Source organism: Trichosurus vulpecula, chromosome 9 (assembly GCF_011100635.1).
Source record: "Trichosurus vulpecula isolate mTriVul1 chromosome 9, mTriVul1.pri, whole genome shotgun sequence".
Taxonomy (NCBI): domain Eukaryota; kingdom Metazoa; phylum Chordata; class Mammalia; order Diprotodontia; family Phalangeridae; genus Trichosurus; species Trichosurus vulpecula.
Window position 1 is genome coordinate 62,206,235 of NC_050581.1, and position 17,841 is coordinate 62,224,075.

The 17,841-nt window shown below is 37.1% G+C and overlaps 1 protein-coding gene across 1 annotated transcript in view; it reads right to left on the reverse strand.

The window, feature by feature from the left end:
- The window catches only part of UBAP1 (ubiquitin associated protein 1), a 51,460-nt gene that overhangs the window by 6,715 nt on the left and 26,904 nt on the right, over nucleotides 1-17,841 (reverse strand). Inside the window, exons 2-4 of the mRNA XM_036739175.1 lie at nucleotides 14,476-14,516; nucleotides 8,398-8,522; nucleotides 1,954-2,880 (exon numbers count right to left, since the gene is read on the reverse strand). Coding sequence (XP_036595070.1) covers nucleotides 1,954-2,880; nucleotides 8,398-8,522; nucleotides 14,476-14,509 — 1,086 coding nt within the window. The 5' untranslated portion in view covers nucleotides 14,510-14,516. The remainder of the gene's footprint in view (nucleotides 1-1,953; nucleotides 2,881-8,397; nucleotides 8,523-14,475; nucleotides 14,517-17,841) is intronic.

Genomic DNA, 17,841 nt, shown 5'->3' on the forward strand with positions numbered 1-17,841 from the left:
TTGGCAAGTGAATGCATACATAAGGTGAAAACGAGGAAACAAGAACGATGCCAAGGTTTTGTCAGCCTGGGTGATTTAAAGAATGGTGGTGTTCTGATAGAAAGAGAAATTGAGGAAAAGGGAGGGTTTAGGGGAAATCTATTGAGTTCTGTTATGAACATGTGGGATTCAGGATATGTCCAGGACATCTAGTTTAAAAGGTCCAACAGGCAACTTGTAGGATACAAGACTACAGAGACTGAAATACTGGGGTTTGATAATGTGGCAGTGGGGTTCAGTCCTATCACTCATGTCCAACTCTCTGTGATGCCATTTCTGGTTTTCTTGACAGAGATACTAGAGTGGTTTGCCATTTCCTTCTCCAGATCATTTTACAATTGAGGGAAACTGAGGCAAAGAGGATTAAGTGACTTGCCCAGGGTCAGACACAGCTAGCAAGTGTCTGAGGCTGGATTTGAACTCAGAAAGATAAGTCTTCCTGACTCTAGGCCCCAGCACTCTATCCACTTCACCATCTAGGTGCCCCTTGGGTTTGATACACAGATCTAAAAATCATAGGCACATGATATCACCAAATGAGAGAGTACAGAGAAAAGAGATGAGGGCCTGGAACGGAGTCTTAGAGCACATCCAAAGTTAGAGAGCACGATACGGATGAAGATCCAACAAGAGAGACTGAGAATGGGCAGTCAGATAAATAGGAGGAAAACCAAGAGACCACTGTCACAGAAATGTAGAAAAGAGAGGTCCCGGGTGGTGGCCAATAGTGTCAAATGTGGCAGAGAGGTCAAAAAGATTGAGAGGACATTAGACGAAGAGGTAATTAATAGATTAATAAATGAATAGATGACTGGAAACTATAAAGAGAGTAGTTTCAATTGATTGATGCCATCGTAAGCCAGACTATAGGGGGAGTTAGAAGAGGGCAAAGGAAGTAAAGGCACTGAGTGTAGACAGCTTTTTCCAGGACTCTGGCTCAGAAAGGGGATGTAAGATATGAGATAGATAAGTGGAGGCAGTAGATCTGCCAAGGTGCTTAAGGAAAGAGGAAACAACTACAGCATGTTTACAGGCAGCAGCAAAGGGTCTAGTGGAAAGGGAAAGAATGTGGGTCAGAATGAGATGAGAAACGAGAGTGAGGAGGATCTGCTAGAGAAGACAGGATGGGATGAAGGCTGAGCTTCAGCAGGAAAGTCCACCTCTTCATCAGACACTGAAGGGAAGGCCATAGTGAACGGTTGTGGAAGAAGTGAAAAGAGGGAACCTGGCAAACTACAAGCTCCTCTCTACTCAAGAAATTCCACTGGCTCCCTATTATCTCTAGGATCAAATATAAACTCCTCTGTGTGTCCTTTGAAGACCTTCACAGACATTTCTAGTGCAAAACTGAAAACATCCACTTCTATTAAATGTCAAGACTTTTGAATGTTAATATTTTCCCTCTTCATAGCCCATGGAAAAGGCAGCAGCACACAAAGATGCTTCTCAGAATATACCCAAACTCAACCTAGTCAAAGATCCACAACTGAAAAAAATCACACCTGAGAACATTAAGACAGGAAATGAGCTGAAGAAATGCTGAAAGGTGATAGAAAAATTGGAAAGGAAATGTATGAAAAAGGGGAAAAAATTTTAAAATACATTAAAAAGCAATTTCTTGTCCTCACCAGAGCCATAAAAACAAAGGAATATACTGGGCATCAGAGAGGCAGGCACCTGCAAATAGCTTCAATCTAAGAAAGAAGCCTAGATTAGGTTAGTGGTCATGGCTAGCACGAGGCTGAGAATGAAAATAACCCCAAATGCTCTCATCCTCACAATCAATCTCAACAAAACCACGCCCCATCTTGACGTCATCCACATATGCTCAAAACTAATTCCTACAATCCCTCACTTTCGGTGGGTCAGAAAAGTGTTCATTTGGTTACCTTAAAAACAATCAAAATATCTTACCGTCAGCACTGTATTTGGAGGTGATGACTCTTCTGTACACACTGACAAAACAGACAAGGAAGGCAGCTGGGATGAGGGGGATAGTGCTGGTGTTTCCTTGCCACTGTCCAAATTTAAAGCTGAAAGTCCCACCCCAAGGTATCCATTGAGTTCACTAGCATTGTTCTGGGAGCAGGGTTTTAAGGAATTCAAGAAAGTGCCATTACGGAGGCAGGTGGTGCTGTGAAAAGTGCTTGCAAGTTTTGCTGTCTTCTGCTCACTGTCATCCGAGTCAAGTTTAGGGAAGGAAAGAGACTTGATATTGCTCACAGCAGTGATAGGAGGGAGGGACACTTTGGAAGACAGTGACATCTTTTCACAATTACCTAACTGTGGTAAAGTGATAAAGCCATTGGGTTTGTGAAGGGGCTTGAAATCCAGTGCAGCCCTTTCCAGGGATGCCAAGACCTCCTGGTCCTGCAACACAGACCCAGACCCTCCTTTAGGTAAGTTATTGTCTAAGATCTGGGCCACAATAGGCCCAGTTGTACCAACAAGAATGTTTCTCAGTTCTTCTTTCTCATCAATAGTTTTTAATTCCATGTTATCAAATGGATCCTCTTCACATTCAAAGTCAGCAGGGTTGAAGTCTGCCTTGGTATGGGGCGGGCTGAGAACCTTCTGTTTTATGGCACTGCTGCTAACACGGGTTGGGGTGAGAATATTGTTGTGCTGTAAGCTGGCAAGGATGGGGTTAATGGGAGGTGGCATTGTGGTCGGGCAGTGTGTCTTTGAGAAACCCATTTTGCTGTCACCCTCTGGGCCACTCTTGGAATTCACTTTGGATTCCGTTTCTTCAGCCTTTCGCTCAGCTTCCCACTGAGCTTCCTGGATTTTCTTAATGTCTTCTGCCCACTCGATTGTTTTTTTTTCCAAGGAAAAGTCATACTGCAAAATATAACAAAAAAGAGAAAGACATTAAGCATATGAATATCATTCTTTCATACTTCAGACAGTTTGTTCTTTTAAAGAGTTAAAATACTTTTTGTGAAAACAGATCATTTAAGTGAGAGCTTTGATATCAACACTTCCCTTGTCCAGTCTTCCCTTTCATACAATATGTGATACCCGGACTGGTGATATAAAAACAAGGTTAGTTTATTTTCTATATACAAGCAGATTATGACATCCTTTTATATTACTTGACTAAACAAATTTTGCTTTTTCACTCCTTCCAGAAAAATTTTACTATAAAGAACTCACTACCATCATTATTGTATCCCACTAAATTGGTCTGTCACCCAAAACATTACGCCTGCTCACAATATTTCCCTTGAATGGAACGTGCTCCACATTTCTTTATTTGTCCTTTGAGGCCTGGATCAGGTATAACACCTCTTCCTTAAGGCCTTCCAAACTACTCAAACTCTTAGTTATAATCATGTCCTTTGAACTTACTGTCTGTGACACTTATTTGATACTTCCTTGGCAATGCAGCTTTATGCTGATACTTACTCTTCTGTATATATAAACCAGAGAGAGGCAGTGGAAAGAGTGCTGAGGACCAGTGTTTGAAGACTTACTCTGCTACTTCCTATGTGTTTACCTTTGGGCAAGTCATTTAACCTCCTGTAAAATAAAGAACCCCTTAGGTCTCCTAGTTCTAAGTTCACAATTTACAAGTCTTGGGCCTCCTACTACTAGATTTTAAGATCCACATGAGCACAGATCATAATTTGTTTGTTTGTATCCCTAACATCTTACAAATAATACATGCTCAACAAAATACTGTCTAGTGATGACGTTAATCAGCCCACCTTTCAAAAATGTGGATCTACCTTCACTTAAAAAAATGCATGCCTACAGATCAGAATTTACAAAACAAATCTGAGAGTAATCATTTCAGGGTTCTTTTAAACATAAAGGTCCACTAGTACATTTTAAATAATTCCACAAAGATTCATTTACAAATGACTTTTCAGGAAGTAATATATAATAAAAGTCAGTAATCTCCTCGGTAAATCACCAAGACTCTGCAAATGATTGTGTATGTTACTGATTTGTCCAGGATTAGAAGTAAAAAGGAAAACAGAAATGATAATACGGCCTAAGGAAAAGAGATTAGGGATGATCTACTGGAAAATTAGAACACAGGACTAAAATAAGAGATAACTCAGCTGGCTCCTATGCCTAGCATACACAATATCACCTCGACTTTCCCAGATCTAAAGAAAACCTGTACTGTACACAGATGAAGATATATTTCTAACAGCAATGTCTTGTCTTTGAGAGGAACCCTAAAACTAGAGAGCTGAAGAAATATATTTGACTTTGTGAGTATACATAAACCATATTACCGGTAGAATTAAAATTAGATCTTAAATCTCTACTCACTGAAATGTGGCAGTCAAACTGAATGTTTTAAACATAATGACCTATTAATTCCAGAAACTACAGGCTATCCACCAAAATAAATATTAAAACTGACCCTTCTTGGAAGCAATTTCAAGTTTCCAAAATGTCCACACCCTCTAACCCAGAAATTCCACTAATAAGCTTATACCCCAAGGAGGACATTGATAAAAGTCCCTATATACTAAAATGGAGCAGCTAGGTGGTGGAGTATAGGGTGCCAGGCCTGGAATCAGGAAGACTAGTTTTTCTGAGTTCAAATCTGGCCTCAGACACTTCCTAGCAATATAACTATGGGCAAGTCACTTAACCCTATTTGCCTCAGTTTCCTCATCTGTAAAATCATCTGGAGAAGAAAATAGCAAATCACTCTGGTATCACTGCCAAGAAAACCCCAAATTGAGCCATGAAGAGTCTGACATGACTGAACAACAAGAAATACACCACGATATTTACAGCAGGATTTTGTGAGGTAGCAAAAGAATTAGAAACAAAGTATATGCCCATCAAGTGGAAAATGGCTAAAGAATTTATAGTACATGAATATAATAGAATATAAGAAATAAGTGATGAATACAGAAATCATGGAAAAAGTGGTCTGATGTAGAGTGAAGTAAAACAAAGTCAAGAAAACAATACAGAAAATGACTACAGCAATGTAAACAGACAGAACAACTACAAAACAATCAAAACTGAATGCTGAAGAATTACAAAAGAATAAATATGGCTCCAAAGAAAAGTCGTAAGAAAATACAACCCCTCCACTTACTTGCATGGGTGGGAGGTCCATGGGTATAGTGCATCTCAGATAAATTTTCTGAGCTTTTTGATGTATTTTTGATGACTTTTTTCTTTAAGAGTGATTTTTAATATAGGAGGTTAAATGGCAAGGGATGGGGGTGTGTGTGAATGATATAAGATATAATTTTTAAAAAATTGACCCTTCATACATTTTCAGGAGAAAATAATCTGCCAGCTCATTTTCTTAAAGTAGGCAGCCCATGCACAGGGAAGTAACCTCAGAAAAATCTATGCCTAGGGAAAGATTCATGTCACAGAAAGATTTAAAAAGAATGAAAAGAACTTCTAGGAAAATTACTGAGTCTAAAACCTCACCATCCAACATGCAACAGATATATGTTACAAATTTTAAACTACAGTGGAATCGTGAGAGCTTCAAATTTTTAAAAGTCCAAAGGCAATGAACTCTCATTAGCAAGTTTGTAGTACCTCCCCAAAAATGTAGAAGCACACATCTATCATACTACTACAATTGAGGAAGAAATCAAAGATGGTGATTTGATTTCTACTTCTCCATCTCCCACAAACTCCCAACTGTAACAAAACTATTTATGTACACAAGATAGCAAACACTACTTTTCTCCTGAAAACAACTGAACACTAACCCTAAGTTAAGGAGAAAATTAGGGTGGAAAACTGGGTAAGTTTCAGGCTGCAGCCCCCTGAGGCAGGCTCTGTGTCTATTTTAATGGTTTGTTTCGTCTTTTCGTATGGGAAGACTGACCCACATCATCAAGGGACATGGTTCTGAGATGCTTTCCCTTTAGTGAAGATAGGTTGCACTACTGTTTCCCTCTTGTTCCAGGCAGGGTAAGCTCTGTCTGTAGCCAAAATATACATGAACTGAATAGCCATGTCCTCATTAGCACCATGGTTTAATCTCAAAAGTAAATCAACTTTTTGGTAAAATGAAGAAAGCACTGCATCATGCACCTAAGTACTTAACTAAGTACCTCAACTACTACAAAAAGACTCAAAAACCATTGGATCAGGCTCTTAATTTTCTCAAGCCAAATTAGTTAACAAAAATAACTGATTTTATGGTTGTGCCTAGCATAAATATTTGTGGCTACTGCTGCTAATAAAATGACTATACAACTCTAAGGACAATTTACCTTGTATATATTCAATACTTATTTACGTATGTGTTGTCTTCTCGCATAGAAGATAAGCTCCTTGAGGGCAGGGACTGTTTTTTGACTGTAACCTCAACTCCTAGCAGAGTACCTGGCACAGACAGCAGGTGAGTAACAAAAGAATGTTGACTGATCAACAAAGGGAATTTTCATTTTCATCTATAATCTATAAAATACTGCTATCTGAGAGTCACGGCTCAACTCTCCCAATGACACTATTTACTATTTAGATTTTATTTGGGAATAATGAAATGAGTAAAATGAAATGAAAAATTTTACAGAAAAATGTCATGGTATCCAGACTAACAAATGAGGCTCCTTTATAATCAAGTTGCTCCTTCCAAAACAAATTAAGATTGCACACTCACAATCAGACAGACACACACACCCACTTTCATAAATGACAGGGGAAAACATTTAAGATGGGTCAGCATTGGCATTTAACCTTTTTAAGTAGCAGCTTATAAAACAGCCAAAAAACTGCCCAAGTATTTAATAGGAACATAGATTTAGGAATGGAAGGGACCTTAGAGGGCAACTATTTAAGCTCCACCTCTGTCTCATTTTTCACATAAGGAAATTTTGATCCAGAGATGAGGAAGTGACTTGCTCAAGGTCACATAGACGATTTGCAGCAAAGCCAGGATTTGATCAGATAATAGGACCCTGGACCTAGAGCTAGAAGGAATCTCAGAAGGGGTATCTCTTCCAACTCCCTCATTTTACAGAGAAGGAAACAAGATCTACGAAGGTCAAGTTGACCTGCCTAAAGTTACCTAGGAAGTAAACACGAGATATGAGAATCGAATGCAAGAACTTGGACTCTAGAGCCAGTATCCTTTTCTGCCATGCTATGCTGTTCCTACCCAGTATCCAACACACTTTCCTGTTATTGGAAATGAACATTTTTATATTTTTACACCATCCTGAGCTTCAGTGGCCAGGGGCTGAGAAATGTGTTTGCCACCTTCAACCAAAGAAGTACAGTTAAGACTATCTTAGGCACCTTGTCTATATCACAACATCTTGACCATGTAATACAAAAAAGTAGGTCTTAAGTAAATACCCCAAAATGTCATTACTATTTTATCTTACTCAGTGGAAAACAGGGTTTTTTTTTTTAAACTTAACTGCCAAATTTTGTATTAAGACACGGTTAATTTGAACCCTTGTTCAAATACCTAGAATTGAACCCAACTGCTTTCCATATCAACTTCCCCCAAGTGACACTGTCTGCTCCACAAAGGTCAGTCTATCTCCTCACCTCTGCCACAGCCACAATTCTTATTCCCACCTCTGCCTTTATTAATGATGCTCTTCCCTCCCTCCCTCCCCCTATCTAAATTCTCACCATCCTTCAAGATTAAGACTTGAACCATGATCTCTGATTACAGATTGAGTTATCTATCCATTATATAACAGTGCCCTCTAGAGTACTATGTGCATATAAACAATGATAGTGGCACAAACATCAAAGCTTTTTTAAAAAATTAAATAATAGGAAAAGCACCAGCCTACAAGAGATAAGATTTGAGTTCCAATCCTAATTCTGTTACTGATTACCTACATGACCTTAGGCAAATAACTTAATGTACCAATGAATTTTTTCATAAATATTTTCCCCATGAAATTTGAAACCTGAGACTAATCAGACACATATTTCTCAATGGAATGACTAACTCAGAATAGGCTTTATAGAATAATAAAAAATAAGTTATATTTATAAAATGCATAAAGAATACAATACATTTTCGTGTGTGAGCTTCATAACTACCTCAGGAGAGAAGCTGCGTAAGTATTACTATCAAAAAACTTAAGAATGAGAAATTAAATGATTTGCCTGAGGTCACATAACTTACTCAGTGGTAAAGCTAGGAATATATCTATTTTATTATTATGCACACTTGGATAAAGAGAGGGAAAATTCAAACTGAAAGAGGTGAGAAGTGTATACCCTTCCACATCAACTTTAGGACCTAGTATATACTTAAAACTTGGAGCAACTAGAAAAAGTTTAACTGAAAACTAGTAAGCACTTAAATAAGATAATTTGAGAATGGCTGAGATAGATAAAATTTTCCCATTTTGTCATATAATGTTAAGAAGAAATACTTACTTGTATTTCCCTGACAGCTTGTAAACAATCAGGCAAGGAGAATCCAATAGGCAGACCAACTTTAGCTGGTGTTTTGAATTTGTCTCCTATCTTAAATGGGACATCATCAAGGTAACTGAAAGTTCCTAAAATGAAGCAAGAACAAAAATACATTTATTTCTTCTACCATGGTCCTGTATCTGTTCATTAAAAGCAAATTAACTCATGCTATTTGAAGACTATTTGTTAGGAGAAGCTAAGGTTAAAAAGGGCCTACCTACCATTAATCTCAGTATCTCCTCAACTGACTGGTCTTTCAGTTCCTAAAGTCTTAAGAAAAGCAAGAGCCAAAGCTATTCTCAAAATCCCAAAATATATCTGTATCTAAGCAGTGGGAGGTGGGGGTCTCATCTTAAACTGGTTCAGGACTCACAAAAGAAAATCACCTAAAGGGGTGCACCATTCTAGTTGATGTCAAGTTTGTATAAAGAAAAACACTGAATAAGAAAAGGCACCACATTTTATTTCTGGTACAAATGTAGATTTTTCAAAAGGCAAAGGCATAAGAAAGGAAAGTTGGGGCAAAATCATGGGAATAAATGCAAAACATTAGAAGATACTAGGTATCATGGTTCAGACCACGGTGAGTAACCTATGGCCCTCTAGGTCCTCAAGTGTAGCCCTTTGATGGAATCCAAACTTCACAGAACAAATCCCCTTAATAAAACTTGGATTCAGTGAAAAGGACCCACCCAATGACCTAGAAAGCCACATGTGGCCTCGAGGCTGCAGGTTCCCTGGTATAGACCCTTGGACTCATTAAAGATTATTTCTCAGGGTTTTGTTTTTGTTATTGGGATCTGTAAGTTAAATGACAGCATATTTTAAATCCTTGTTCTACCCAGTTCTACCTGACCTGCTACCTTCAAGGTCTAAACAACATCACTATTTTTGCTGAAAAACATTTTCATTATCTCCTGATAGTAAGAAGCAAACTGCTGAACAGAAATGAATAGAAGGAATAGTGCAATCCCTCTCCTAGTGTAATAGTGTAATCTCTCCTACCTTCAAGGTTGAAACTATACCACAGCTAATTTTTTTATGGTCAGGTCACTGAAAGGTTTGCGTACTAATAAAAAAAAAAGTTAATACAGTAGCTGAAAAACATTTTCATTATCTGCTGCCACTAAGAAATGATTCCAATCAGTCATGGAGGTGGGAAGATCTATACATTTTAAGTTACTGGGTCTCTTGTGGACCATTTTACCTGACTGGCTCCCTTCAAGGTCCAACTAAATCATGGTAGTTTTTTGCTGAAAAATATTTTAGTTATAGGCTGCTAGTAAGAAGCAAGTTGTTCTCTTTGGTTGTTAGAAGAGAGGGAAGGAAGACAATACAGAAGGTACTGAACAAGGAATAACCTAATCCTTTCTCCTCCTAGAAGCATTTCTTGAGGCATATCCAAGTCCACAATAATCCTATCCTTCTCTGAATTCCTACTTAAGAATCTGTGCCATACAACCTAACACTTTCTTATATTACTTGATATTGTTTTTCAATTTCCTGTATGCAAGTTGTTTCCCTGATAAAACTGTAAGCTTCTTCAAGACAGTCTATGTTCTATTTTGCATCTCCTACAGAGCCTAGCATAGTACTATTAATATAAAAAGTAACTTTTAAAAAATTTGTTGAGCTGAATAATTTGTCATAATTCAGTTGCCAAGCATATTAAAGATTTTGCATCATTTAGCACTAGCATTGGTATTGTTGGCCAATGTCTCTCCAAAATGCTAATTTAGGGTACAATCTTAATCATCAATACATGTTACATACAAAAGGCCACAGAGGAAGCATGAATTTCCTGGGGGTAAACACCAGAAAGGGATAACACCCAAAAAAGAAGCAATCTAGTATCTCCTTCCCTCATCAAGTTTTTACCTTAACTACCATGTAATTGGCAAAAATATAAATATAAATCTTCCCATCATTCTTCAATCACAGAACAACAACTTTAACTTGAAGATGGAGTTAAGATTCACCTGAAGTTTTGAGGATCTTTCCCTTGTCTCAGATAAAGAACAAGAATGTTTTTAGTGGTCTGATCTCCCCAGACACAAGGGAATTGTAACTGATAAATTTCAGGAAAGCAATAAATCAACGAATCAGAAAACCACAAATATGTGCTAGTTACCATCACAGGTTAACAATGTCACTATGTGTACTGCGCAACTTTATCTGGCTCAGTTTTCCAGATGAATCAATGTTATACACCTTGTTTTCCAACAGCCAGCAGTACACTAAATAATCAGAAATCATGTGGTCCTTTAGAATTTTTTTAAGGAAGCAATGGGAATATGTGATGACAGGCTAATGAGCATGAACTATGCTGATATTTATGAAATGTAACACAATCACAGGGATTTACCTAAGTTTTGCCATGTTCCAGGGTACCTATTTGAAAATGTCATGAAATTGCCAATGTCCTCTAAATAAAATTAATTTTTCAAAATAAAAATTATCAAATTTCCATTAGCCAAAATGTTGGCCAGGTACACTTTTAAGTTTCAAAACTTACTGAAAGTGTTCCTAAAATGTGTGAATTCATTTTTTTAACTTAATAAAAAGTACTGAACATCTAATAGTGCCTCATGTGAATATTCGCTCTGATAACTGAGTAGTATAAGAAACTGAGTATAAGAAGACTAAGCTAGAAGTTTCCCTTTATTGCCTAAATCACTTCTATGAGGTTTTCTTAGGTTTTTTCTCTTTTCTGATAAAAGCAGGCTGGGCAGAGGAAAAATTCTGGTTGAGATTTACATTTAGGTAGATTATGCTTAAATGAGGTCTTTTCTGTATCCTATAGTATTTAGACAGGTTGGAGATGGATGAGACTTCGAAATGAAACTAGGTGCCATTGGCAATGAGATAATGGAAAGACACTAGACTTCTGGAACCAAAGGACCTGGATTAAATACTAAATCTGCTACCTACTTATGACCTAGTTGAATCTTGAGCAAAAGAAGTTATTTCCAGTTTTCCCTTCCTAAGGTTCACATCTAAAGAAAAATCCAAAATTAAGTAGTTATATTCTGAAGCAAATAAACATTATTTGTATGACGCTGGTACTTAGTCTTTCAGCTACAATTTTCCTTGTATGAAAAATGAGGGTGTTGAACCAGAGAATCCAAACCTGTAAGGTGCTTTCCAGCTGTGAATCTAATTTTTCAAAGATTAGGACTCACTAATATAGCTAGCCCTCAAACATATAAACCACATGTCACCTGCAAAAGTGGGGGAGGGTAATATTTAATGACCAATTTGGGGGAAGCCTTAGGTACCACTTCAACAGAAGAGGTGCCTTCTCCTTGGGCTCTTAATAAAGACTAAAACCAAGGACAACAGAGATTGATACATCTCAAAAGCAGCTGCCAGCAAAAGCACAGTACAAACATGTCAATCGAAAGTGAGTTTTTATTACATAGAAGGATTTTTAAAGCTGTTTATTTAGAATTCAGAACACATTCCTCTTAAGGTATAAAAATGAATTTTAAGTCAAATGCTGGGGGCAGCTAAGTTGCGCAGTGAGTAGAGTACCAGCCCTGGAGTCAGGAGGACCTGAGTTCAAATCCGACCTTAGACATTTGACACGCTAGCTGTGTGACCTTGGGCAAGTTACTTAACCCCAATTGCCTTGCATTCCCCCCTCCAAAAAAAAAAAGAAAAAAGAAAAAAAAAGTCAAATGCTGGGTGTAAGGTAGTACTACAAAAGGCCTAGTATTTTTTCCAACCAGAAACCAGCATTACCGACATTTATTCCTCATTACAAATCCTCACTCTTAATCTGAACATGTCACTGAAAGTCAATTTTATTAAATGGAGGCCTAATAAAACTATGCAAAGCCAAGGTTGCATCTTATGATGTTAGATATAAACAGTTTTCCCCTCAAAAGTTTCACAAAAGCAGAAGCAAAAATGTGGTTCTAAAAATGAATGACATTTTTAAAAGACTTGCCATCTCCCAACTCCATGCCTTTGCTCTGGCTATACCCTCTATGTGTAGTAGGGAAGCAATCTACTCCCTTCTTATCCTTACCTCATAAACTCCTTTTCTTCCTTTAAAATGAAGTATCACTTTGTACATGAAGCCTTTCTTGATTCCTCCCCACACCAACGGTTAAGAGTGTTAACTCTCCCTAATTACCTCATATTTAATTATCTTGCATTTATTCAGTATATTTTATATATGTGCAACTTGTCTCCCCTGACAGAAGGCAAGATCCTTAAGAATAGATCGGGGTTTTTTTTGTCTGTAACCCCAGTGGCTATGGCACATGTGATGTGCTTAAGAAATGCTTGATGATTAACTGACAGACTTATTGAAAGCTTAGAAAGATTGCATAGAAAATCTTAAGTTGCCTCACTGGTTTGCTTACATGACAAAATAAAACCAGAATATGAATTATTTTCTCTTAGATCAACACTATACTTTCTATGAGATAAAAGCACCAAGTGGTAAAATTCTGTTTTTGTTGTTCTTGAGAGGTATGAGTTCAAAGTTTTAACAACTGTGAGGTTATCCTCCCTCGCTCGTTACTCTTTTTCCTTCTTTTGTTCTATCATCCATCATTATTTCTGTTCTGAGTTGCTGGCCTTAACTAATCCTAGCTAAGAGATCCAAAGGCAATTTCAGATCTATCTATTTATCATTATTATTTCTCTAGGCTTAACTTAACATTTACTTTCCAACCTCACTACAGTAATCTGTGGATGAAAATGTTTTTAGAATAGTAGGGAGTTAGAACTGCACCAACCTTTTCATTTTACAAATGATATAAGACAAATTAAATGACTTGCCCCAAATCACATGATACCAAGGTCCTCTTAATTCCAAGTCCAGTGCTCTTTTCACTATTACATATTGCCTTCCTTTTGTAAGTGTAACTATTCCTAGGCAATTTTATTCTCCCACAATGCAAGATAACAAAATTTTCATCCCCAAATCCCCAGTCTTCCCCTTAATAGTTGTGTGACTTTAAGTAAATACTTTACATCTCTCTGAATCCCAGGCCCCATTATGAAATGGGGTTAATAATACTTACATTACCTACCTTACAGGTTTGTTATGAGGATAAAATAGATACTTATATGTAAATTCTCAGTAAATCACACAAATGTAGAAGTTACTATCATTATTAGCCATATTTAAGTAAACGATGGCAAAATTGTATTTGCTTATATTACAAACTAATGTCCCTACATAATTCTTCTTACATTTATTTAGCATTAATCATCATTACTTATTTGATTATTGATTTAATTATTAAATCTAGTTTAATTATTTTATTAATTTACTTTTAATTTATTAATTTTATATATTAGATAGAGCACTGGGCCTGTCAGGAAGACCCGAGATACCTATCATTATTAATCTAGCCTCAGATATTTATTAACTATATGACCCTGGACAAGTCACTTAATCTGTTTGCCTCAGTTTCCTCATATGTAAAAAGGGAATAAGAACAGCACCTACCTCGAAGGGTTTTTGTGAAGATCAAATAACATAATAATTGTAAAGTATTTAGCACAGTGCCCGGCACACAGTAAGCATCATATTAATATTAGCCAGCAGGCTATTACTATATTATTTATTTTTCTTCCCATATCAGATGCAGTATGAGATTTAATTAAGTGAAAATCCACAATAAGTGCAAAGAATTACAGGTGTACAGTTTTCTTAGGAAGTGGGGAATATTTTACAGAATTTACAGTATTTACAAAGGAAAGCTGAGGAGCTACTTATAAAGAAAACCAGCTCAATTAAAAAAAAGATTTACTGCTGAACCTTAACTAAAGGCATTTACTCCCAGCTCTATGCCTAAGTTTCATATACCAAATGTCCAAAGTTAAATGGACATAATCTGAGGCATAAGAACAAAAACTATGGGGAGGGGGAGGCCTATCTGCCCAATCTGTTTTATGCTACTATATAACTTCCAATTTTCCAAACTATCTGATTTAAAGAAAACAGAAAACTAAACTGAGCTATACTGAATGAGTAACAAAATCTCTAACCAAATCCGGATAGAAATGTCCACTTACCGTGAAAATCTGAACCCGACTTCTTAGAAGCCATTTAGAATCTGAAAAACAATAATTAGGCATATTTTACATATACACTTATACACACACACACATATGGAGATATAGTCTGTAAGAGAACTTAAGACATCAAAAAGAAAGCATACCTTCCAATCAATAACAATCACAGTTGTCCAGGGAGATAAGATAGCATCTTAGTAAATACCGTGGAAAGAAGAGTGGGATGGGGTGTTTAGGGATAACAAGCAAAAGACTTGGGAATAGGCCTGAGGATAAAAACCTGTATTTTTAAAATTCCAGATGCTTTGAGATTAAAAAAAAAAAAGCTTACATATACACAGCACACAAGCACTGTTTCCTCATACCCTTCCTTTTAGAAATTACTTTGCATGGTATCTCTTAACAACCCTGTACGGTAGGTGCTAATATTATCCCCATTTTAACAGAGAAAGAAACTGAAGCTGAGAAGTTAAATGACTTATTCAGTCATTTATAACAGCAAGTAAGTGTCCAAATGGATTTTACCTCAAGCCATTCTGACTCCAAATTCAACACCCTATCAGCCCTGCCACCTAGCTACCTGTTAATAATTGAGAATTTATAGAGCATAAGTTATTGACACATTGACAAATATCTATGGCCCTGAATATCTAAAAAGAAAATCTCATTTAGCATATGTGGTTTTTTTTAGCATAGTTGCGTAAGTTGCAGTTATTCATTTGTAATTCAAAAATCTAATTGTTTGGGGGGCGGGGGGAGTATAAGTAGAAGATCCTTAATCCTTATTAACTAAATTTATTAAGAACGAAATTTCTACAGCGGGAAATTAACAGGAACGTAACACTATTAAAATAGCTAGCTCAATAAGGATCTAAATGCATTCAAACCCAGGAAGTAAATAAGTACAAAGTCCTTTTCTACACAAATCAGTTCAGACTCATTAAAGCCTTTCCCCCACTTGCACACAGTAGCATAGCTTTAACTTACCCAGAGTAAGAAAATTTAACCAGACTACCTGATCATTCTACAAATCTGTTGAGTTCTCTTAGCTCTAAATCAGTGCTGTATATTTTAGCCTGAAACAATTCCATTTTCTTCAAGAAACATCATTTCTATTACTATGTTAACAAACTGGAGATATAAACTTCAATAAGAAATTTCTGGTTGATATCTCACTATCTCTCCTACTCACCCCACCCAACTTACTCAACATCTTTCAGTAACATATTAAAGTGCTCTAATTATAAACTCAGAAGTTTAAAAACTGTCTTTGCCAGCTTTTTACTGTTAGCCTATAGGTATCCCTCAGGTTCAAAACAGGCCTATGTCACTTCTCTTCAGAGCCTTCGCTACATGATTTAGAGTTGGAATAGACCGTAAACATCATACAATCCCTTTCCATTTTAGAGAAGAAAGTGAGAATATAAGGAGTTAATCCAAAGTGACACAGACTTGGGATATGAATCCAGGTTCTCTGACTACAAATCCATCCCTCTTAGCCACAGCTGTTCAACAAATACTGTAGACTGAATTGAAGGTTAACAAAGAGAGGTCGTAAGTGCAAAGTAATGGAAATACGAAGATAAAAATCAAACAGTCCTTGCCCTTGAGTACATATTCTCCTAAAGGGCTATACAATGTGTACAGGAGGTAAGGAACTGAATTTTTTTTTAGTCTAGACATGTGATTTCATCAGTGTAGCAGGTTCCTGGTGTAGAAACTCTCTTGACCAACATAGATCTGCAACTCTTTGTAACTTAGTCTTAGAAAACTACTTATGTCACTGACAAGTAGTAACTTGCCTAGGGTCACAAAGCGGGTATGAAGCAGGGCCTGTACTTGAGCCCAGGTTGTTGTGACTCTGAAGGTAACCCTCCATCCACTGTGCCATGTTGCCTTTCACCTAACAAATGCAGAGGCAGCGCAACATTATGGAGAGAGTGCTGGGCTTGGAGGCAAGATAATATAGGTGCAAATCCTAGCTCTGACTAGTTGTATGACTCTATATGCCTCATGCAAACCCCTAGAACTTACTTGAGTCATAGGTGGGTTCTAATGTGCTCGGGTGGTAGAAGACAAATTTTTTGAAGGCTTGTGTCATTTTGATCTTTGCATCCCTGAACCTAGCACAATAGCTGATACAGAGTAGATACTTCATAAACGAATCCCTTATTTTGATCTAGAATGTTTCAAATATTTCTTATGCACACTAACAATTTGGGGGTTAAGGACACTTGGGATTAGCCTTGAAAGGAGCTAGATTCACGAGCCATTGGTGAGGAGGGTGAGAATTTCAAAAGGGAAATACTCTGCACAATAGAAATCAGACTTGAGCTTGAAGGGACCTTAAAGGTCATCTTGCCCAACCCTCTAACTTTACAGAGGAAGGCAATGAGATCCAAAGGGAGACCTGCCCCGTGTTACACAGAGAGTAAGTACCAGAGGCACAGAAAAACTTAGAAGAAATAAAATAAATAAACCAGAAAAACCAATATACATAATAACTACAATATAAATGGAAAGAACAGTAATAACAAAAATCTCTTTACTTAATTACAATGAGTAAGCTTGGCACCAAAGAAGCGATGTGAGAATGCCTCTCCCTCCCTTCTTTGCAGAGGTATTAGGGTAATTATGGAGATGGAACACAATATATACTATTGGACCTGATTGATGCCGGTTGTTTAAGTAACTGTCTTTTCCTCACACCCTGACTTTTTTATTCCTGGAAGAGCATGTATTGGGAAATGAAGGTGAGAGAAAACAAATGATATCAATTTTTAAAAATGTTTTTTAAGAGCAAGAAAGATCGAAGTGGTAAGCATCTGTAGGAGACAGAAAGAGAAGGATGAACAAAAGCAGTGGGGCTGGGAAAACCTTTAACTGTCAATCAGTCAATAACCATTTATTAAGCACTTACAATTTATGCCAGCATTGTTCTAAGTGATGGGGATACAAAGAAAGGCAAAAGATGGCTCTTGCTCTCAAGGACTATCAGTGATTTCTAATGTTCAAACAACTTGTGTACGAACAAGCTATATATAGGATAATTTGAACTAATCAACAGAGGGAAGGCACTAGAATGAAAGGAGATTAGGAAGGCTTCCTGTAGAAGGTTAAGGATTTTAGCTGAGAAAATGATCAATGAAGATGTGGGAAAGTTGGAACACTACTTTACTGTTGGTTGAGCTGTGAGCTGATCCAATCATTCTGGGGAGCAATTTGGAACTATGTCCAAAGGGCTATAATAAAAATGTGCAAACCCTTTGACTCAGCAATACTGCTTCTAGGCTATATCCCAAAGAGACCATAAAAATGGGAAAAGGACCCACATGTACCAAAATATTTACAGCAGCTCTCTTTGTG